We start from the raw sequence: 23592 nt of genomic DNA on the forward strand, positions 1-23592 counted from the left end.
ACACCGTTCGACATCAGCGGAGCGCGGCGATACTAATAAAGACGTGCAATTGAGTACTTTCAATTGTGTACTTCTAGGCATGGAATGGGGATCCCTCGCTCTGCCTACCCACTTCATGTACGGCGCTCCCCAGACCAGGAGCAATTTGTCGGACACCAATAGTGTTACCGGTTATTTATTCGCTATCTGTGTTCTCGATCAAGATTCGCGAGAAGCCATTCACTCTAGTAGATCTGGATAGTAGAATATTTCATTCATGGCCTGCTGAACCGTTGCCAGTGGTCCAGTTTCTTCGACAAACCTTCGCTTGCCGGTGGCGAAAATATGCATCCACAACGTTTGAACGAGAGAAAACACATGGTGGAGATGTTCTCAGGAACATGCTGAAGTAAAATTTCACAGCAGGAGGCATCAAGTTCCAACGTTTCTCGCACATTTTCTTCTCATATTCTTCGTGCGCTGCAAAGAAAAGGGAAAAGTGGTTGTGTTTTATTTTTAAATCGTCCACTATCGATTGAGCGATCGGGCCACCACTATTTGCCACCGTTTGGTAGACAAGTTGGGGAGGGGGGAGAAATTGAAACCCTCTGACATTCGGCGTGAAAACACCATTTGGCAATAACGCTGACGCCATTTTCCCAACATGACGCACGCCACCGGGCGGGCCTTGAGACATTCCCAATTGGATGGCACTTTTTTTTATGACAGAACGATTAATTTGTTCGATTAATCATACGTTCAAGAAACAATCAATTAATGAGCCAATGACGCTATGGCAACGGATACGGATCACGTTCAGCAGATTTCCCAACGGCGACCGTTTTGTTAATGGCGACGCATGGTCTTTTACGTCCTGTGCAAGTTTTCTCAGATCGTCGGGAGCTTGCCGTCTTGTATACTTTTATTGGTATCGTAGTATGTGTCTTTCTCTTATTGCCGCATTAAAAGCTATTATAAACAAACGACGCTTTCTTTTCTATATTTTTGTATATACACAAGGTAAGGCTTCCTTTGTCCAAAAATCCTAGACGTTTACTTAAAACTTTTCCTGATTCCTCATACTGGTTGCGTACCGTTACACTAAAGTTTATGAGGACGTGTTGTATCTTTTGCGATACATTTTTTTATTCCACTTGTGTAAACATACGATTAAATGTTTTCTAAACACGTGGAGAGGGAAGTACTAGTGGTACTTTCCCCAAAAGCACAAACGTGCTGTTGCTCAGCCGACTGCTGACCGGCTAGTGAGAAGTGCTATTTTTATCCTGTGCCATCTCTTCTGACTAACCGGAATTCACAATTATTCACGATCGCTGCTGCCATCAACACACGCCCGATGAAGAGACTAACCAACCAAACCTCTAGCGTCAGACGATGATGGACGGTTGCGAAAATCTCGCGATCCATACGATATGGCTTACGAAATTAGTGCGTCCTGTCGGGAAAACAATAACTTACGGGACGTGATAGAATGTACCTATCGGAAGAATCGGAATATCGTCTAAGGATTAGAATAAAATATCGTTATTAGTGGGGACGAACTTTTGAATCTACCGTTTCGGTGACAGAGCCGGCGGCAGTGACTAGTGTGTAACACGAAACATCTCTTCAGTATTGCGAAAACCTCCTATGGCGATCGCTTGATCTCAGCCAACCATAGAAGTGCCAAGAGGGAAGACGATTCTGTCCCATCATTTAAAACACCCACGTTCAAGTATACGATCTCACGAAAATTCCATGTGCAATGGACGCACCGCTGTTTTCTACCGTTGGTAGTAGAAACGCAAGTTATGAAGCAATTATCTTTATTGTTATTAATGGTGGCCAATTTGCAACTACTGATGTGTACACAAACATTCTACCAACACTTTTGAATACTTTACTATCGCTAAAATTGGTGTTTGCGCATTCGGTACAAAATTGGATTGATATCGGAGTTTTGAAACTTTTTCTCAATAGTCAGTATAATATGTGCGATAAAATAACTTTAGCTTTAGTCACGCTTTTTAACAATTCGATCACCGCATGTAACTGATAAGTAAATTCACTGAAAACCTATAAACTCTACCCCGTACAGGCTAAACATTCTTACGGGGACTAATACTTTCATAGACGTTACGGAATTGAACCAAGTTGGTGCAATAATGTTTGATGGTTTATAAAACATTCGCAATGGAGTCGTGTGTTCGGGAGCATTTAAGATTGCCTTGTTCTGTACAAACAGAAAACATTTCAACAGTCCGCACCCGAGTGCTCGGGAAATGTCGAAAAACGATCGCCAAGACATCATTCAGCTTGAACACGATGTGCTTTCTCCACTTGCGCCTCCACAGGTTCTAGTCACGCACGCACGGATCGAAGCACACATACCGAATAAACACAACGACACAAACACACACCCTGTGTGTGTGTGTGTCTTCCCGGTAGCATCCAAAGCATATGCAAAACGACGAATGAATGCCACTCGGGGCCTGGGAAAGGGGTTGCGGTTGCGGGCCACAGGGGTTGACCGATGAATGTGTCCCACACCCATTCAGCACATCATACGGCAGATTTTCCGACCATAACCCACCGTTTGGGGTAGGAGTGGCTGCTGTTTGTCCCGGGTGTCTCGCGGCCACAAGAGTTGTAGCGGTCGTGTGGTATTTATAATTTTTCCTTGCTCGCACGAGGACGACGTCGACGGCGACCCTTGAGATTCAACCCGAGTCAAAGTTGGACGGGCAGGCAAATTTGTACCAGGGCGCCCAGTACCAGTCCGCCGTATCGACGGAACGGAACGGTCTACCTTTCTTCTGGGTGTAGAATCGTGGGTGAAAGTGCCTTCCTCTCTTGGGCCTAGGATATAATTATTGCTAGGGATTTTGATCACACTGGACGGATTGGTGCGAACGAACATTCGGTGACTAAGTGACGAAGTTTCCCCATCATCGAGTGGAAAGGATTAAGATTCGAGCAGAAGTTTATGGAGCGAATAAAACCTATCAAACGATATGAGTGTCTCAATGCTCGCCAACAGTCATCAAATGCACAGTAAAATTTAAACCTACGAACAAACTCTAAAAGCTGGTAAAAATAATTCCATTGACGACTAGTTCGTGACTTCTAACGTGTGAGAGTGATCGAGTGAACGAGTGATCTTCCAAGTGTGAAAATTCGAATTGCGTGCGTCAAACGCCGGGGTGCCGTTGATCTCGCACGGTAGCTTCCATTCCGCCCGTGACAAAGTGAACGACATCGTGAAGGATGACAAAGTGGTAATAGTCAAGCCGTGTGCTTCATCCGCTTTCCCTATCCGCCGGTCAGTCAGAACGAGAACAATAAAGGGAAGACGATTTTGTTTAATCATCGCCGGGTGTTAAATGCTTCCGTCTCGAAGGCAGTGTTGCCCAGTGTCTGCGACTGAACAGTGAACGAAATTTTCATGTGCATTATAATCGTTGTTTGACCTGCTTCCATCACCGCGTTTCCAAGCCTTTTGTTGGTAATTTCTTCTACGATTAACGTGCTTATTTTTTATCACATATCACGCTCCGCTCAAATGGTTGACGAAGCATGTGTACCAACAGCTGAACACAACAAGAAACTATTTTTTCACAATTACCCTGAACTACGGCACGGTCAAGATCGGGCGTCCTTATTTCAGTTGCTCAATATCAAACAGTAACTTTTTTATCTCCAACCCAACACGCTGCTTTTGCGCCGAAAAAACATTTTACGGGCAATGTTTGCAAAAACATTAAACAAGTACCCGAATAAAAACGCCGGTGAATGGTTTTCCTCAAAATTGTGCTTGTTTTGCTTACAAAATTATTTTGTTTCTTGCAACGGCTACTACGACGAGCTCTGCCTTGGCGGAACAACGGAGTATTAGCTTTTCTCGACTCTCTTGGGCTTATTCAATCCCAACGTGCGGGCGCCTTGTGAGTGAGATTATTTTTAAACGAGCAGTTAGTTTGCATACCATCGGTCGTTGCATGCGGGCCGGTTGTCGTCGTTTGCAAACCCATCACCGACGCTCTTACCGCTGGTTTGTGAGGGACGGTATTCGTCCAACCGATCGACTTTCCCGGGGCCGGAGTTCCGGATGATCATTTTGTGTAATTTATCTGCCTTGCGTTACAGAACCCATACCACCACCCCTTCGCACGCCTTGGGGTGGTGGTATGGGTTTGCAAGCACCGGATGCGTTGCGATGCAGATTTGCAGTTACCGACGCCGTGCATTTTCCAGTAGAGCGCCAGGCAGCAGCTGCCGGCCTGCAACGCGATGACATCAAATTATATTAATATTGAACGGAAACGGTGGCCCGTCACGCTCGTATTTGAGTAATTGGTTGATCTCGTCTGAGACCACGGGCGAGACATCTCCTATCCTATTTCGAGGCGAAACGCACCGCTTTGGCGAGGGGAGGTGGAGTTTACTAGACGACGGCATGAAGGAGGGGAAGCGTTGAAAGAGAAAGGATTGTGGTCGGGAGGAAAGTTGTTTACACTCGCCGGCTATTAACCTCTTTTGCATGCTGGAGGATATGCTTTATTTGCAATTCAAGACGATCGGTTGTAGGGTTATCTTCAGCAAAATTGGATGATGAAGATGTTGAAGACACAACACTGCCCGCTTGTGCTGGAGGACAGAAAGCAACGATTCTTGTGATACTTTCAACAAATTCATAAAACATTTGTCCGAAAGGCCTTCTATAAATACGCCATTTTTAGTGCCCCTTCCCAGACACAACTAGGCCGTATCGATTTTATACGTCAGCGATGAATCTGTCAACGAGATTGCTCCGAGCTCGAAACTCTCCGTTTTATCGGTGGTTCCACATCGTGAGTAACGATCGCGGGCGAATACATGTCCGTCTCCCTGTGTTTTATATATGCACTTTCCACTTGTTTTCCCTCGCTTGAGGCACCGAGGAAGGATGGAAATAATTTGCTTGTTGAGCCAGATTTTACACGTCGTTCAGAAGAGGACCCAACCATTGACTAGCAGTAGGAGATGAACCTATCTGACAAGAACTGAAATGGAAGATTGGACGATTGAAACAAGATCGTCGTATAGTGGACGTCATGGTGGGCGATTTTTCCAACACCCAGCAGCCACCGATCGTCGAATGGGGAACACAGACGACAGACAGCAAAAGTGCCTTGCGTGTCACTCGCAGTCCCAACTCCCGATGGAGTTACCGGCCGATAATTGGTCTTCCCTGTGAAGGGTGTTTGTAAGGTTGAAACGGCAGGCGGCGTCACATGGCCTATAGAGGCGATCTTGTTTTAATTGCCCTTGCGGGGCTCGTTAGTATTGGACATTAATGTGAAGTAACAAGGACCGGAAGTGTGGCCATGCAACAACTATGGGTTCACCGGCGATAAGCTGGATTAGCTTTCACGACCGCAAACCCGAGATTATTATTTATATCTTCCGCTATGCTTCTATCTTCACCTAGAGTTACTGAAATAATTCTGAGCAAAATTCTAGAAATAACAATTGAAGTATTTCAAAACAATTGAAGATACCCCCTCCCCTTTCCTTCTTTCTTAAGTGGATAGCCGATCCTCGCTGCACAGACCTAGATATACGGAGCCAGACACAGCTGCACTATGTCCTACCGCTTAATTGTGACGTGGTTCCATACGCTAGTCTAATTTTCGCTTCTTTAAACCGACCCCTTCTTCAAAATTTATACCGCACTTATGCCACATGCGGGGAGGTATGCGAACATCGCCGCATTGGGATTCCTCTGTTTACACGATGCTCTCTAGGGCCGCTAGGAACTATACACTTCCTTCATCACCCATTACTAGCTTTGTTTACACGAACAAAACGCTCCCCGTACGAATACTCCCTATGGCGGGGCCGTGGGGAAGGCATTTTTGCACGATCCGGCAAAGAAGATGCGAGATAATCGGTCAAACATTCGTCAAGTATAAAAAGCGTGGTTTCGGAGGTTCTTGGGTGCTGCGATGTGCAGTTGCGCAAGCGCGTGTGCCAAATGTGTGCAGGTCATATTTGTTTACCTTGCGCGGCGCAAACCACCAAGTTTTGGTTCCCCTACGGATAAATAAACGGGACTTACGAGTTGGTATGGCTTGCGTAAATTGGCGAAAAATTCCAACACATTGCTCGAGAGCTCAAGTGCTGCATGCAGCCATTATTAGTGTTCATTCAAGGGATACATGGAATTATGTTGAATGAAAAATGTAAAACATATCAGGCATAAGTTTAAAATAACTAATAAATACCCCCAACACCTACAGATTTGTGAAACAAAGAAACGAGAAACGAAAATGCTAACGAAACTGGAAACAAATATTTGAAATCAAAGTCACAGGACTACTTTGTTGGTTGGAACGAAAATAAACGAACCGAATATAACACGCGTGAAATGCAAAGATTCGTTGACATGGGAACGAAAATAGATTATAAATCCCTGTTCGGGCATTTGTTAATTTAACATAAAAAAATGTCGTCCGTTTGTGCGTTCATCCAAGCACTCATTCGTTGGTTTTCATTTGTAACCGTCTTAGTTTTTGCTTTTTGAATATCTGTATTTCGTATTCTCTTCAAGCAAATGCAAATGCAGCGAAACGCCTTGGCAAAACTGGAAGCAAATCGCATGTAGACCGGTGCTCGGTGCTCTTGTGTGTCAGTTTCCTTGTTTCTGCTTTCGTTCTTTATGCGCCCTGCTTCATCATTAACCAGCCCAGGACTTACTTATGATGCTTCGAGTCGTCGTCGGTTCCATCTGTTTGTTTTTCACTGCGGTTTTATTTGATCACCCCTCCATTCCGGTCGCTATCTCGTTCTCGGGTGTAGTGACGCGTTGTCCCCGGATTGCAGAACGTTGCCTCTCGCGCTGATCGGTGATGATTCAGGATATGAAATTGTGTACCAAAACTCACGACAAAACATTGCGGTGTGGGGAAAAGTAGATGCAAAAGAAGCAATTCCAACCAGATGGAATGATGGGAAGAGACTGCAATAACTTCTTCAGCTCATAAATCAATGCTTGCTGGGCTGTTTGGTTTTCCTCGCAAAGGTTTGGAATTTGGCTCTCATAAGTAACCTTTGGCATATCAGAAAATGGAACAATGAAGTGGATATGTCTCTTGGGGAATCCGACAGGGGTCAACAAAGGTTGAGTTATTAGTAAAAATATAACCCAACCCCGCGGAACCCTCGCTGTTTTTCTTTGAGAATGAACAGCCTAATCTGGATCACACGAGCAGAAGATTCAAATTGGATTTTATATTCTTCTCTTTCCCTCCCTGCCTCTCTCTATTTACGCTCCTTTGTAGAATCCTTCGGCGCAACGCCTGCAGCTCCAGTAGCCACGCTGCAACGCGAGAACGTCGTCGGAGACCCGCGTTGATTGAAGGGCTCAACACCCAAATTGACGTAATCGGCCACAACATCTCGGACCACAACAATCTCGATCACAATCGACCGGAATCGCAGCATCAGTAGCAACATCGCCATCGTCTCGAGTGGTTGGGATAATTTTAATAGAATAATGCCCCTCTTTGATTCGTCCAAGGGGGACCCGAGACGTACGGATTCGCGGGTGTAATATGAACAGCCAATCCGATGGTGGTGCCAAAGTGCTCGTGAACGCGTACGCCGGAAGCAAGGGAGCCGCGGGGGGCAAGAAGAAGTCGTCCATTGCTCAGGTGAGAATGTAGGTCGCATCTTTTCTAAAAAGTTGTACGATGATTAGGAGTTTAATAGGCAAACAATGTTGGAAGTACATCATATTCACTTTGAAAAACTCTTAATTACTTCGTCACAAAGCGCTACCAAATTAAAGTGTCGCTTAAAGGTACAAATTGTTACATCGCGCAAGTTTCCCCCTTGAAACTCTCCAGTACACACTCGTTATTTGTAGCACACTTCCCTTCGGTCTGTCCCGGATTAGCTGGAAAAAGGTTCGCATCACTCACCGCTTCCTTTTCTCTAATTTCACACGCGTCGTTGTTATTTTTAGTCCAAAAATGCGCCTGACTCCCGTTCGTCGGCGACGGGAAGCAACGGACGTACGGGCGCAGCCGGCCTCAGCAGATCCACATCGGCAACATCGACTTCGGGCGGGTTTCAGTCATTCTTCCGTTGGTTTCGTCGCGATGATTCACGAGTGCTCGCACGGAGCACTAGCGGCGCGGAGGTTACACCGGAACTGCATGACAGAAGTGCACGCCAGCGACAGCAGCAGCAACCAAATCCACAACGTCCTCAACGGCCAACGGTGGTGCAGCAGCAGCAACACGATTCCTTCTCCTCGAGAAGTATTGGTGCTAGTGAAGAGTCTAGTTTAGACGCTGGAGGTGGCACCATCGTTAGTTGCCGAACGATCGACAGCACGACCAGCAGCAAGAGCACGGTCCCACCCGGTGACGGTGTCAGTCAATCTGCCGCGAGCAATGGAACGCACAGTTCCTCGCCCAGCCCGGGTCCGGTGATCGATTGTAACAACCTTTCGAAGAGTTCTAGCTGCGACAGCATTCTCAGCACTGCCACCAACGGATTTGCCTTTGTGCCACCGAATTGCTACGAGGCGGTGCTGGCCAGCGAAAAACCGGAGAACAGGAGAACGATACAACCGGGACCGTACACGGACAGCTACAAGCGGCGCTGCTGGCAGCGCGATCGGTCCCGCGAGCTTGATCGCAAGTACGAGTTGACGTTGCGCAAGAAGTATCGACTGTTCGCGAGTCTCCGCGAAAGTCCATCGAAGGAGCAGAGGCAGAACAGCGACACTACACTCACCAGGGACAACCAGCACACGGTCTACTCGGATCTCAGCCTCCCGGCGACGCCAAACGACATTAGGAGTGAGACGACGAACGAAGAAATCCAGGCGAACGGTGCTGATCCATCAGTGATCCGAAGACACCGGCGAACCGTAAGTGATAGTTCGAAAGATCGCCGAGCCGGTGCTTACGTGCACGTGAAGGGGAAAAGACGAGCTCCACCACCACCACCTCTCGATCCTGGCACGAGTGGATCTTCGTCAAACGGAACACTCACACGGCGTTCCAACTACTACGGGACACTCTCACCTGGGTCAACACTTTCAACACGCAAGAAAAGGCCCGCCCCGGCACCACCAGTGAGTCCAACGACTCCGTACCTCAACGAAGCGTCTTCGAGCACGAGCCTTTTAGAGGACAAAGAGATTAAAGCGATCATTGAAGGGAGACCACTTCCGCTGCTTACACTGAAACAACAAACCGCACACGAACCGGAAACGCTCATCATGCCTCTGCCGTTACTAAGACCGCTGTCCCCGCTGCCAAACATTTCCGAGGAACGAGCTCCACCCGGTGGGCTGACGGAGGAACAGAAGCAACAGCTTATCGACAACATACGAAAGGTTCAACAAACGTCACAACCCGCTCCGGAAACGCCTCCAACGAACGTGAACGACACCTGTGACGTCATGAAAATGGAGGAACAGTTCAGTCGAGCAAACGGAACTCGTTCGCCCATCCACGACTACCTGTACGCGGAAGCAATGGCAAGTGCGAAATCTTCTTCTTTAGCCCAGCCGTCGTCCCAACAAGCGGTTGCTGCTCCAACCTCACCGATCTCACCTCGGCCCTGGTACAAGCGGCCCATTTCTGGTATTCGGCAGCAGGAAAGCTCGCTTCCGTTCAAGCGCGACATTATACTGAAAACGATCGACAAACGAAAAAGTGGTAGCGGCGGCAGTGGTAAACACGCGAAGGAAACCGGTGAGGATCTGCCGGAGGTGGGCTATCACCGGAACTCCATGCTACAGGAAGGATCGTCCAGCACCAATGGTGGTGGGAGCCCACCGTCCTCCACTGGTGCTAAGTTTAATCTGTTCGCGAAAATAACTGAAAAATCGGACGACACCAAAAGGCGCGAGCGGGATGCGGAAAAACGACGGTCCGCCATCGGGATACCGAGTATCAGCGAGTTGGACCGCGAGGCGGCCGAGATAGTCCACAACGAGTACCGTTGTAATGGAGGAGCAGAGAAGGACACACCGAGTGGCAAGCAAAAGACTACCAAAGAGCTGATATCAAAGTTTGAAGCGACAAGTGTCCCGGTGGTGGGGAAGGTAACTGTCAACAGTTCCTTTGTGGCTCGGAAGGACTATTTTGGTGGCGATGCAGCCCAAAAGTCGGTCCCTGCACCTGCCAACCCACCGGTCGTCTGTGCCGGTTCGAGTAGCGACGAATCACCACCAGCAGATGTAACAGCACATGTCAAACCTCCTGCGCCTTCTGGTCCAAGTACAAGTCCTTCGCCAGCTTCCACTCCACAAGAGACAACCTCATCTAGCCTTTCGAAGACAGGCAGCGATAAAAACCTTCTGGGCTTGTGGAACTGTCCCTACTGTACGCTGGAGAATCCGAACTGGCGCATCATCTGTGAGGCGTGCGAGCGTATCAAACCCTACGATAGCAAACTTAGCATACTGGAAGAACCTCCCTTGCGACCGAACCATCCCCTGAAGCGTCCAATTCCGGACGCTAGAAAGTCGCAGTCATCGAACCCTCCTCCGGCAACACAAGGAAGCGGTGTCGATGATTGGGACAAGAAAACGGAACGGGTGTTAAAGTATTTCATGCCAAAACCGTTGGCAGCGCCGGCCACAAACGGCACGCTGCTGGTCGGAACGGGCGGCGGGGATGATCGGGCCTCCTTAATGCAGCGAAAACCGACCTACGGTCAAACGAAACCACTCGCTTCGCCCAAGATGGGCGTGAAAAGTCTTATGAAGCGTGTGCCGGGAGATTCGCCTATGCCAGCGCCGTACCGCAACTTTAATGCTGTCCCAGAGCGGTACGAAACCGCGTTCGACAATAGTGCTGGTTGTTCTAACGGCAGTAATAAGTTTGATGATCAGAAGCTTAAAGAAAGTCACTCGAATCACCACACGGTTGCTGCTCCTTTGGCATCGCCTGAACCAACCGCTGACAAGGAGGAAACTTTGTACGCAGTGGTCAACAAGACATTGACCCCCACAGCGACCGAACAAGTGAACATCGAAGAGATACGTAGCGCACGTATCGCACGATTTGGAGCCATCCCCATTGAACCACCGGAACAGCATCCGGAGGTGAAATGTAACGAAACCGAACCGAGCGCGATGACCAAAAGTAAAGAACAGCAGGATCAGGAAGCGCTGGAGAAGGAAAAAGAGCGCCTTCGAGAGATGATCCGTGTGATGAATGCGAAGGCACTGGCCGAAAAGTATCCGGTGGTACAGAAACCGCCAACAAGTAATCATAGTAGCCTAAAGCGAGACTCACCTTTGGTGCAGCGGAAGAATGGGCTTACGTCAGGAATTCCTATCAGTACGAAAAGTTTAAGTCCTCTTCCGGCAAGAAAAGGTGGCTGTAGTAATCCATTGGGCACAAGAAAATCTCCAGCCCCCATGGCACCGGAAGACCATGGCGTGAAGAACGATGCGACGACTGCTGCTTCCGTCGTTGCTGTTATCGAACCCGTTTCTTCCCCCCACACAGGTGCCATAAGGAAAACATTCTTCCCAAGACGAACCAGCAGTGAGATAGGTGTCGAAAGTAAAATCATTAATCAGGATGGTGTTGCTAGCACCGCCGCCATCCCGGAAACGGTTGCTGAACTGAACCAACAGCAACAAAGTGCTCCATCGTTGGTGCTTACGAACGATGTGCATGGTATTCACTACGAACCGATGGATGAGCAGCAGTTTGCCCGTGCAACCGTGGGGGCACTTCGTCAAGGTGAACCTATTAGTTCCATTCCGAGACCCTCGAACGTTCCTCTTTCGCCGCGATTGCAGGATCGGCACCGAAAATCGCTACTCGAGAAGCAACAGCAGCACGACGAAAAAGTGAAACAAATATCCGATCAGCTGCGCTCTCAGCAAGGTGTCGATAGATTCCGAAACACTCTGCTCTATACGCCCAACTCCAACTTTGGCCGCACGGGGACGCTGGCGATCAACAAGCTGCTGCGCAACCTGGAACTGGCCATCAGCGATGGGGCACACGATCGAGCGGCGGAACTGGCGACGGATCTGGCCAAAATGAAGGTCTCACTTTCCGTCACGCGTCAAAGCCCGGGCAGGTCAACGTGTTCAACGTCATCCGCAAGCTTGACGGATATAAGGTAAGGAAACAAATTGATTTCACTTGGCCAGCATGATGATAGTCTTGTTTGTTTGTCTCTGTACAGTCTCAACGTCTACGTTGATGATAAAGTATCCCACAAGGGTCCCCTGTCGGTTTCGTTGGCCGCCTTCGCTACGATGGGTCAGCTGAAGCAGAAGTTCTGTAACGAGTATCAGATTCCGGTGGCCGTTCAACGTTGGCGCTGTGACGATCGTCTTCTGGATGATGACACTAAGACGCTCTTTGACTACGGCATTCAAACGAACGATCGAACTTTGCACGTGTTTCTGGTACAACCGATTGCTCCTCCGACCAGGGATCGGAGCAAGCCACAGACGCTACTGCATGTCCCGGGTTTTACCAAAGTTGAGGCAAAGCTGCTGACGGTGTCCTCCGAATCGGAGGGTGAGCATTCAGACACGCAAAACGATGAGACTATGCTAGGTAAGTCTACCAAAGTCCGTTACAACAATAAAAGCTGAGAAGATCTTATTACATCTTGTCTTTATAGGAGCTGCAGCATTGCCAATAGCTGCGCCACGAGGAACGAGGAATGCAAAAGTGGAAGAAATTGCAGCAACAGAAGAAGAAGGATGGGCTTGTCCGATGTGCACGTTGATCAACCCACAACAGCGACCAGGATGTGCGGCATGCTCCGAGGCACGGCCTAATATTGTACACAAGCAGGCCCAGGCTGAAGTAGTGCCACCGCAGGACAGCATAACAGTGACGCCGGAGGATTTAAAACGATTTCTCGATGAACAACCTCCTTTGGCACCCGGTCGACGGAATGGAACGTCGAGAGAGTTGACATCGGCGAGGACGGAGGTGGCACTAAGGAATCCTCCGTTGGAAACTCGCAATGATTTGAATCGAATCTCTTCCAATCGCAAGTCTTCCGACATATTTAACATACTTTTAGATGAGAGCAAGGTATCCGGTACTGGCGGTGCGGTGGAGTCTCCCGTGCCGAAGCCACGGACCAGCGATTTGGTTCGCCCGGTACACATGCAGATACCGGACCAGAATAGGATCGCTATGACGGCCGCTTTCCAGGCACACCGTAGTCCAAACATTACAAGAAGCCAGTACCGCGGTGTGGACAACTTTAACCCCAATTCGAGTGGCATGAGCAAGCCGGAGAGGCCGATCATCACTACGGCCAGCCCGATCGTGCGTGCAGTGTTGCTGAAGAGTAGCACAGCAGCAGCAGCAGCAGGAGTCGATAAACCGGCAGCGGTTCGCTTCGGACGAAATGGACTCGCACTGCCCGAGGACGGGACGGAAGTGGCACCCAATCACTACACGGAGCTGGTCAATCTGGACAATGCGGATCTCATTGCGAACATTGAACCGTTCGAGTGTCCAATTTGCTTCGGTCCGTTCCAACCGTACGAGGGCATCGTGCTGCGGGACTGCCTGCATTCGTTCTGCAAGCAATGCTTGATCAGCACCATCCAATACAGTGAGGACGCGGCCATCCGATGTCCATACAGTGATGCTGTGTACAGCTGTGAGAGTATTATACAGGTACGCAAAATGCCCAAAGCCTTCTTTGAGCCTTGATACTAACGACCTGTCTTTCTGTTCGGTTCCTCGTTCTAGCAACGCGAAATAAAAGCATTGGTCAGCAAGGAACTGTATGAGGCTCACCTGGCCAAATCGATCCAGCAGGCGGAAAGCGCTATCGACAATACGTTCCACTGCCGGACGCCCAACTGTCGCGGTTGGTGCATCTACGAGGACAACGTGAACCAGTTCAAGTGTCCTGTCTGTAGGATCGTCAACTGTTTAACCTGTCGGGTAGGTGCTGGTCGAGCAGGAACTGAATGGACGAATATATAAAACATACCCTCAAAAACCTCTACCACCAGGTCATACATGATGGGCTCGACTGCAAGCAGTACCAGGACCGCATGAATAGTGACTGTGATACTAACCTAGAAGCGAGACGCACCAAAGCGATGCTCCAGGACATGATTGAGAAAGGTGATGCTCTCAACTGTCCCACGTGTCAGGTAGGGGAAAGCTCGTGTTGTAACCTTTTATACTGCAAACATTTTACTAACGCATCTGTACCGCTCAACAGGTGATTGTGATGAAAAAGTGGGGATGCGATTGGCTCAAGTGTTCCATGTGCAAAACGGAAATTTGCTGGGTAACGCGAGGGCACCGCTGGGGACCAGCCGGAAAGGGTGACACCAGTGGTGGCTGTCGGTGCGGCGTAAATGGAATCAAGTGCCATCCAAAGTGTAACTACTGCCATTGATGTAAGAATGCAACAAATGGAAAACGATAATATCTTAATGTTGCTTCTCTGATGCCAAGTACAGCCTCCTATTCTGAATTTGTTTCATCGTTTACTTACTATAACTTTCGGAGATGAATCAGGAAGAACTATGCCGGCCACCATGATACTACAACCACAAAAAATAATAACATTTTCGTTGTTACGTAAAAAAGAAGGAAATACAAGATTGCTTATCCTTAAAATGGTATTCCAAGATCGTCTGATAACAGTTTTAATGTTTAGCTTAACACATTTACCAAACACGACAAAACATCAACAACATTATAGCAAGCGGTCCAGCAGATTTTTTTTATGGCAGTGTTGCCCGATTTGAACGCTTTGACAATTGTTCAGTTTCGCAGTAGAAGTTTCGCCAGAATGGCATGTTGAACACGCGGAAGAAAAACGCAGCAACTAATTTCATCTGAAATAAATATAGCAAGCAGCATATTAAAAGTAAAATCGTGTCAATACTATATTGAGTTGTATCACGTAAATAGTAATGGATCACTACCAGGCACTTGTGGATCTTGAGGAAAAAGATATTGTAAGCAACGTTAAGGCATTCGAGTGCAAGATTTGCATGGAAAGTTATGACGCAGGCGAAGGAATTGTATTACGAGAATGTCTGCACACATTTTGCAAGCCGTGCATTGGAAGCGTTATAAAATTTAGCCAAGATGTAGAGGTAAGGTGTCCTTACCAGGATTCCAAATACAGCTGTGAAAGCGTAATACAGGTAAGCATATCTTCTAGCACAGCTCGACACCCAATGAAACTGTTGATATTATTTTTTAAGCACCGCGAAATTAAAGGACTTGTTAGCCAAGAAGAATTCGAAAAGCATCTCGCCAAATCTATGCGGCAGGCGGAATTCGTCATGGGAAACACATTTCATTGCCAAACGCCAAACTGCGTCGGATGGTGGCCTTATGAAAGCAATGTGAATTTTTACAAATGCCCGATTTGTGGGATTATCAATTGTACAGACTGTAAGGTAAGCGGTTAGTCAAATTGGGATGCCTTTTCTTTACAAGATGAAGAGAAAGTACTTCCTTTTTCAGGTCATACACGAGGGACTGGAATGTGAAGTGTATAAAGCATTGAATAATTTCGAGAATACGGTGCAACGTTCTGTAAACCATCTGGAAGAAATGATAGTAAAAAGAGAAGCAATGCAATGCCCGACTTGTGGTGTAAGTATCCAACGGAAGTCGTTTTGTGAAGTGGCCATGTCAGTATATTATATCTTATTGGGCAACATTGCAGGTGGTTGTTACCAAGATTTACGGATGCGAAGGCATCACTTGCACCATGTGCCAAACGGCCCTCTGCTGGGCCACACGAGGCCCTCGATGGGGCCCAAATGGAAAGGGCGATATAAGTGGTGGTTGCCGTTGCAAAGTAAATGGACAACAATGCCATCCATCGTGTGGCAATTGCCATTAAAACACATACCTTAGCATGTCACATTTTAACTTTGAATAGGAAACAGGATTCTCATCAAAATTGTCCGGAGTTTATCCCTCCTTTTGGAATGCTTTGCATGAATTCGTGATTTGCAAGTCCAGAAAAACTCTTCTCAACGCAGGTGCTAAGTATTGACCTTACTAATTTGTTCCCATTATTTTTATATAAACGCCTAAAAACGCTATTGATCAAACAGCTGTAGAAAATTGTAACAATAAAAACAATTTATTTGACAAATGTTCAATCAAACATAATGTGATCTTTGTGAACGAACCTAAGCGCAAGTCATATTGATTCTACTGACGAGAGCACTAAATATTCAATACTCGCTGAATCTTGCTGCCACATAGTAACCACTGAAGTGAACAGAATGAATGAATTTGTAATAGAAGATGTATCACGTAGCATACCCCATTTACCAAGAAAGATCCAATATTTAAACTCAACCGCTATGAGACACAACAAAAATGTCAACAGCGTTATAGCAAGTGATGAAGTATTGTTTATGGCATAAATGTCCGATTTGAACTGTTCATTTTCGCATTGCAGGCCACTGCGGTAAGCTTTATTCGAAGGAGAAATGATGTGATGTCGAAACCATTTTCTGTCTAAAATCAAGAAAACGAAAATCTGCAACAGTACGTTCGAAGAAAAACAATGGAACACTACCAGTCGTTACTAAATCTTGAAAAAGTAGAAGTCGTGGCAAACCTTGAAGCATTTGAGTGCCCAGTTTGCATGGAAAGTTATGACGCAGGCGAAGGAATTGTATTACGAGAATGTCTTCATACATTTTGCAAACCATGTATTACTAGTGTCATCAAATTTAGCCAAGACGTCCAGATTAGTTGTCCTTACCAAAATTCGGAATACAGCTGTGAAAGCACGATACAGGTAAGCATACCTTCTACCATGAGCTGACACCAAATTAAACTGTTGATGTTATTTTTTAAGCACCGGGAGATTAAAGGACTTGTTAGCCATGAAGATTTCGAAAAGCATCTCGCCAAATCTTTGCGGCAGGCGGAATTCGTCGTAGAAAACACATTCCATTGTCAAACACCAAACTGCGTTGGATGGTGGACTTATGAGAGCAATGTGAATTTTTACAAATGCTCGATTTGTGGGATTGTCAATTGTACAGACTGTAAGGTAAGCGGTAAGAGAAATTGGGAAGCTTTTTTATCGACAGGTGAAGTAGGTTAAAGTTCTTCATTTATTCCTTTTCCAGGCCGTTCACGAAGGGATGGAGTGTTTGGATTACCAAACCACGAAACAAATTGGAAACCTACATGACGGTTCTGCAGATACAGTTTTGCAAATGATACGGGAAGGTCTGGCGATTCCATGTCCAACTTGTAATGTAAGTCTTTAATGGATATTGCTTCGTAAAATCAATCTAGTAGTTTTATTATTATTTGTATGGGCAAAATTGCAGGTGGCAGTTACGAAAACCGGGGGTTGCGATAGCGTCATATGCAGTATGTGTAAATTGGAGATCTGCTGGGCTACGCGCGGTCCTCGATGGGGTCCGAATGGAACCGGTGATACAAGCGCTGGGTGCCGGTGCGGGATCAATGGAAAAAAGTGCCATCCGTCTTGTTCGGACTGCCACTGAAAGTGGTGTTAAAAATCTGACGGATCAGCCCTTGGTGAGAATGCCGGGTAAACGTGGTAATATTGATCACAACTACCATTTTAGTTGCCATTAAATATTTCATATATTTTATTTGAATCAATTTAAGTTACTATCCAACTGAATGAATTACAGTTAAGGTGTTGTACTGAAACACTAACCATAAACATAAAAAAATACTTGTATATTATCGGTTTTACTACTTACACACGTAACGACTATAGAACACATGAACTTGAAAAATGTTATTAAAACCGGCTCAATTTTGTCTTGGTTTAAGTCTATTTTACATTTTTATTGATGCAAATTTACGAATTCATTTTTCAATCATCGAACAATACGGGTATGCGACATATTTCCATCAAGGGCAACAGGACCTGAATAAGTGAACGCTGCTCTTGGATTGCAGCACAATTAAATATAATCGACGAGGATTCGGAGACTTCAGGATTGTTTACAACTGGCCTACACCATAATTTCTATGTTCGGCATCGGAAGCTGCAATAAAACTAATCATTCAGGGCATGATACGGTCTGTCTTCTTGTTCGCCGCCGTCCATTTGTCGTTTTGGTTTCACGGAACAGTCTTCAGCGGCGATCCTTTAACACACCGTAGCATAAACGTGACGAACTGCACCGCAATTACGAAGAATCCCAATCATTTTCTTCCCAATTGGATGGATTCGGTCATGTTCGCGATGCTGATGCAAATAAACGAAGGACAAAAATAAATGGAAAATCGTTTTGCAAGATAAACTATGCATTTTTTCTCGTGCATTTACCGAAACTTATCCACACACACGATGCGCATGTACGGCGTTCTGCTGCCCGCGTTTCGATGAAGAATTGAGAAGCATTTGGACTTAGTTTGGTTCGGGATTCTCCTGGCTATCAACTTCATTCATGCTCGTGGGATGTAGAGTACCGAGGGAGGTGGTTGTGAATGCCTGGTGGTTTTTGCATCAGGATTTGCTTTTCTCTAAAATATTATGGGACCTTTGCAGGCATCTTTATCATCATCATCATCATCATCACAGACAGATGATTGATTACTCGGCTAATAGAATGCAAATTAGTGTATGTTGTGCTGTCGCCCATTAGATAATCAACTGTGGGCATAAGGTTTGCATGTTCCCTAGCTCGAATTGTCTTCCCTTTCTCTTATCTGTTTTCATACAGACAGGTTATGTTCATAAGTCCCTGTGAGCCCCCGCTGTCCGCGACGAAAGATGATGAATATGTTTAAAGTTATTGTAATGTCTAGGATAACCTTATGAAAAGAAAACGCGGTCAAGCAAAACGGACGATGGGTAGATAGGGAAAAAAAACCTGGCGGCGCTAATGCGAGTGCAAAAAGTGTGCATGAGAACAAAATTCCCGAAGCTAATACTAAGCCTATGAAAAATGTTTATTCACTAGGTTTAGAGGAAACACACAATGAAAGAAAGTAACAGCGTACATATTGCGTCAGGTTTCGGTCAATCGAAGTTAATTCGACTAAACCAAGTGAATCTACATTACGAAAATGTAGACAATTTACAGAACGAGTTACAAACGGATATCTCTAATACTTCATCAATATGGTCAAAGGACATGTAGTACTGTCATACCTCGCTGTATGTCACGTAAGCTTCGAATTTGGACTAAAACAGCATCTTTTTACTTGCGTTTTTCGAAACGATATTTTCGATGGGTTTCTACGCTGTGTTGGTACGGGTTTGTCTGTAGCATCCTGCTCTGGAAGAAGCAGACTGAAACATGTTTTCATCCAAATGTGCCGAGAATCAGTACGTTCATAATGCATCAGCGCCGCCATCTGCCCACCCGTCCGCCCGTTCTTGTGGTTATGCATAAAACACGCGTAAGGAAATTGTAGTTTGTAAAAATGGGGTGAATGGTTTGTTTTCTTATCTGTGCCGGCGACGTCCACCATCGTCACGGCTGCGGTCGCGGGAACGCGACCGACGACGGTCCCGATCACGCTCACGATCCCGCTCGCGATCACGCTCGCGCTCACGGTCCCGGTCGCGATCCCGTTCGCGCTCCCGTTCGCGGCGTTCCCGTTCGCGCTTGCGCTCACGCTCGCGCTCTTCCTCCTGCAGTTTCCGCTGCTCGTCCAGACGGCGCTGATGCTCAGCCATGTTTTTGCGACGTTGCTCTTCCTTAACGGCAATCTGGAAAACATTTAGGATATTTAATTAGACGATTTTAGGAATCAGTTTCTTGGAATCCATGATGGTCTTCCATACCTGTTCGGTTGTGAGCGGTAACCAGTAAATACATGGCGTAGCCTTTGTCTTTCGGAACAAATCATCGAGCAGTCGAATTGGTGGTTCTTTATCTTGCTTCTTAAACTTTCGCGCTGTAAGTAAAAGCAACAAATTGTATTATACAAACAGGCTTTTTAGAGATCCGTTTTGCTTACCTGGTGACATATCAATGCTAGTACTGCGCCGTCTATCTCGTCCATACTCGCGATCAGTTGACCGCTTTCGCTCCGAACTACGGTCACCGCCTGCATTCGCGTCCATTCGGTTACCCCTGGAATCGCGAGGTCCTCCATCTTCTATTCGCCCACGCTCCCGATCACGTCCAGTTCGATCGCCGCCACTCTTATCCTTTTCGCCCTGGGTTTCACGCTCGCGATCACGCCCCAGCGCCCGTCCGTTCCGGTCGCGTTCCTGCTGATCGAGTGTATCTTTCTTGCCGAGATCCCATTCCCGAACTGGTCTTGGTGTATCCTGTGTGGAGAGTGAGCAAAACAAAACAAAAATGCATTAAAAACAGGCAAATATTTGTGCATGGAATTGACTAGTTAATGTTGAAGAATTTTTAAGTAGACAAATGTGAAAAAAGACCAAACAAACCAGGTAAGGAATAATTTAAAATATAGATAACAACAAAATAACTGAATGAAGAATTCAATTTCTTATTCTTACCTCATCCTTCTTGGGTGCATCACGGGACCATCCAAACTCTTTACCCTCCTTCGCACCCTCCATCGTCGCACGGACGGCGCCATCTTCGAGTGTGGAGAGAATAGCCTTTTCCATCGCTTCCTCACCACCAAAATCCACTACCAGACACTTCGGATTCGAGACTGGCCATCGGATGCCATGCAGAGCGTGACGCGTTTCCGTTGCCTCACTGAGGAATGAATCGGTCAAAAATGGATTAGCTTGGTGGTTAAATGGTTGGTAAATGAAAAGATGTATTTACTTACTCTTCCGTTTCGTACTTCACGTAACATTTCGATTTGATTTTATCAATCCAAAACCCATTCTCTACGATTTTTCCGGTACGTGCCAGCAGCCCCTTCAGCTGAAGAACCGTAAATGGTCGCACCAAGTTCGTGATGTACAGGATATTGCTAGTATGATGTTTTGCCGGACTAGGGGGACGCACAGAAGTTACCGCTGGCGTCGCCCCAGCTGCACTACCATCATCACTGACGATGCTTATTTTTCGGGTGATGGTAATTTTTTCCATGACGGGTTTTTGCTTCGGCACAACATTATCCCCGTTAGCCGTTTCCTCCCCTTCCGGTGCGTCCAGCTGAATGTTTTCCTTTTCGGCCGATTTGGAAACGCGCCGACGTGTAGCCGCCGTTTGTGACTGCTGCGTGGTCGAATCGATCGACCCCCTTTGATTGCGCTTTGATTTTGCTCGCTCTTTATCGTCCTCCTCGGTGCTGACGGAACCGTCCGGACCTTCTGCTTCGGAGGCTGAATCCAGCTTCACGTCCGCCAGCGGGACTGGTTTAACATCGGAAATGATATTTTTCAACGAATCAGTCGAAATAGTGATGACCGCCGGTTTCGACTCAGCGTTTTTCGACGAAAGCCATCGCCGTTTGCGTTGCAATGGTCTAATGCGGGGAGGTTCTTTCACCGAGCTGTTTTCCTCAGCCTCCTTTGCGCTGTTCGCTTTCGCATCTGAGCTGCCCTGGTCTGTGTCTTTGATTTCCCCGGCTTCTAGTTCTTCGTCATTCTGCACAGCAGCATTCTCAGTAGGTGGCCTCACCGGTGATAAATCTTTATCCGGACGCGAGGAAAAGCGTGGTCTACGTCTAGGAGGCTGAGGTTGTTCGGAAACTTTCGTTTTCTGACCATCCACGCTATCATCCTTCTGCTCCTGCTGCTGCTTTGGTCCTTTGTCGGCGGTTACAACCTGGCTTGCATTTTCCTCGGTAGTAACCATAGCTGCATCCGTAGCGTCAGCAGGCTTTGACTCTTCTGCTCCGTTACCATCCGATATGGACTCATCCTTGTCCGCGGCGCGGTCTCCGGTTTGTCCAACAATTTCACCCTCTTCCTGACCACTTTCGATGGAATCGCTTTCTTCCCTTGTTCGAGAACGATTGTTAACGACCGCTTTGCTATCATCTTGCACTTCTTCAACATCGGCGCGGGAATGTTCTTTCTCCTGCGTGTCACTGTCCTCCTGCTTCTTCATATTTTCCTCATCACCATTGTTTTGACTTACCTTTTCTTCGATGTCCACTGATGCCTTTGTTTCCGACTGCAATTCCCTCGATACAGCGCCAGCAGATGAATCTTCTTTGCTTTCCGCTGTCTCTTGATGGTCGTCATGTACAATATCTTTATCTTCCTTGCTGCCATCGTTTTCATCTTGGCAATCTTTCATGCTCTCAACCGCATCCGTGTCCTCGCCAGCTTCTGCAGAAGGTTCCGTTTCATCCGTGGGTTCTTCCGGTATGACTTCCATCACTTCCTCGGAATCCTTTGAAGGAGGTACCGCATCTACTTGCTCATCGCTTTTCTGCTTCAATTCTTGACTTTCGGCACCATTTTCTTCAGTTGTTGCCTCTTGTTCCTCTTGCGTTTCTTTCTCCCGGCGACTGTTGCGACGTGCTCGCGAAGGCGGCCTGTCATCAGTCTTCCGGCGTGAGGAGGTACTTCTTCCTCGCACTCCGCGTGTTTTGCCGGTTCCCTTCCGGCTCGTGCTCTCCTCCTCGGAACTGCTATTTTTTTCCTCGTCCTGTGCCGCATCGTACTCACGCTCGTCCGTATCCGGCTCAGGTTCTGGACTTTTGGACGGTGATCTGCGCCCGCGGCCCCGGGTAGAGCGGCGGGGAGTCGCTTTTTCCGGTGTACTCACACCGGCATTGGGTTTGCGACGCATAACTGTAAGATGCAAACGTGAAATTTAATGCAAACTGGGCCCGCAACGAGTAACACTGATCACAGCACTACATTTAAATTAAGTTTTTCTTTACGGCATAGTTGAAAATGCTACCACAGGCGGCCATAATACATTTTCGTTCATGATGCAGACGCGACGACGCGAACCTACCTTCTCGAACAAATTAGCACGCACTTGTACGGATTTCGCTTAGCCTGTACCTTTTCTAGATAATGCTTCCCGTGGGATAGCTGAGGAAACGATGTTTTAGCAAATTGAGTACAACACTTGTGCCGCACTAAACAAATTAATCAACTTCACGAGTACCAAAAATTAGCACTCCGCGTTTTCTTTTCAACACTTGTCACTAGTGTTCGGGAATCGGATGATTCGAAGATTAGATCATTAGACGGATTCTAAAGATTCGAATCCCAATTGACGGATTCCAAAGATTTGATTCGATTTGGATTAGAATCAGATCCTGGGGATCATATTGACAGAATCTTTAGCCTTTGGATCAATTCAATCATTGATAGTATAATTGTTAAAGTAACAAATAATATGAAAAATCGGTAAGTTTGGTAAGAAAGCATGATATGATGGATTGGGATTCGGATTCGAAGATCCGGATCTCAGAATGGATTTGAATCGAAAGCTTCGAATCCCTGTAGGGATTCAGTTTCCCCATCACTACTTCGTTCCTTTACGGAAAGGCCTTTCTGCAGGGCTGGTTTAAAAGAGCCTTTTGTAAACAAATTTGTGTTGATCATTTACCATGCTTTTATTGCCAATGGCAGCTATTATATTAAATTTAATAAAAACATTCGAATATATGCATATTTGAAACTATTTGAATGGAGATAATTAGGACAAAAAGTGTTATTCAACAATTCAGAAAACCATTTTTTCAAATCGCTTTA

At 46.7% G+C, this 23592-nt stretch overlaps 3 protein-coding genes across 4 annotated transcripts; 2 read left to right on the forward strand and 1 right to left on the reverse strand.

The window, feature by feature from the left end:
* The first annotated feature begins 7574 nt into the window (after positions 1–7574).
* On the forward strand, positions 7575–14972 carry LOC131263826 (uncharacterized). Its single transcript, XM_058266086.1, has 7 exons — positions 7575–7673; positions 7988–12129; positions 12196–12575; positions 12643–13661; positions 13737–13934; positions 14006–14149; positions 14221–14972. Exons 1-7 carry the CDS (start codon positions 7575–7577, stop codon positions 14398–14400), a joined length of 6162 nt encoding a protein of 2053 aa, XP_058122069.1. The 3' UTR covers positions 14401–14972.
* Positions 14973–16548: 1576 nt separating this feature from the next.
* On the forward strand, positions 16549–17509 carry LOC131267576 (ranBP-type and C3HC4-type zinc finger-containing protein 1-like). The gene is made up of 4 exons (XM_058270481.1): positions 16549–16785; positions 16846–17043; positions 17123–17254; positions 17330–17509. Exons 1-4 carry the CDS (start codon positions 16549–16551, stop codon positions 17507–17509), a joined length of 747 nt encoding a protein of 248 aa, XP_058126464.1.
* A 1392-nt stretch (positions 17510–18901) lies between these two features.
* On the reverse strand, positions 18902–23020 carry LOC131262486 (apoptotic chromatin condensation inducer in the nucleus). Of its 2 annotated transcripts, none has more exons than XM_058264498.1 (6): positions 22844–23020; positions 20751–22674; positions 20467–20674; positions 19953–20268; positions 19777–19889; positions 18902–19701 (listed from the first exon to the last, which is right to left on the reverse strand). In XM_058264498.1, exons 2-6 carry the CDS (start codon positions 22670–22672, stop codon positions 19435–19437), a joined length of 2826 nt encoding a protein of 941 aa, XP_058120481.1. In that variant the 5' UTR covers positions 22673–22674; positions 22844–23020; the 3' UTR covers positions 18902–19434. The 2 variants fall into 2 exon arrangements, with proteins under 2 accessions (XP_058120481.1, XP_058120482.1); XM_058264499.1 differs by lacking the exon at positions 22844–23020 and having other exon boundaries at positions 20751–21872; positions 22013–22295.
* Between the last annotated feature and the right edge of the window lie 572 nt (positions 23021–23592).

Source organism: Anopheles coustani, chromosome 2 (genome assembly GCF_943734705.1).
Source record: "Anopheles coustani chromosome 2, idAnoCousDA_361_x.2, whole genome shotgun sequence".
Classification (NCBI taxonomy): Eukaryota; Metazoa; Arthropoda; class Insecta; order Diptera; family Culicidae; genus Anopheles; species Anopheles coustani.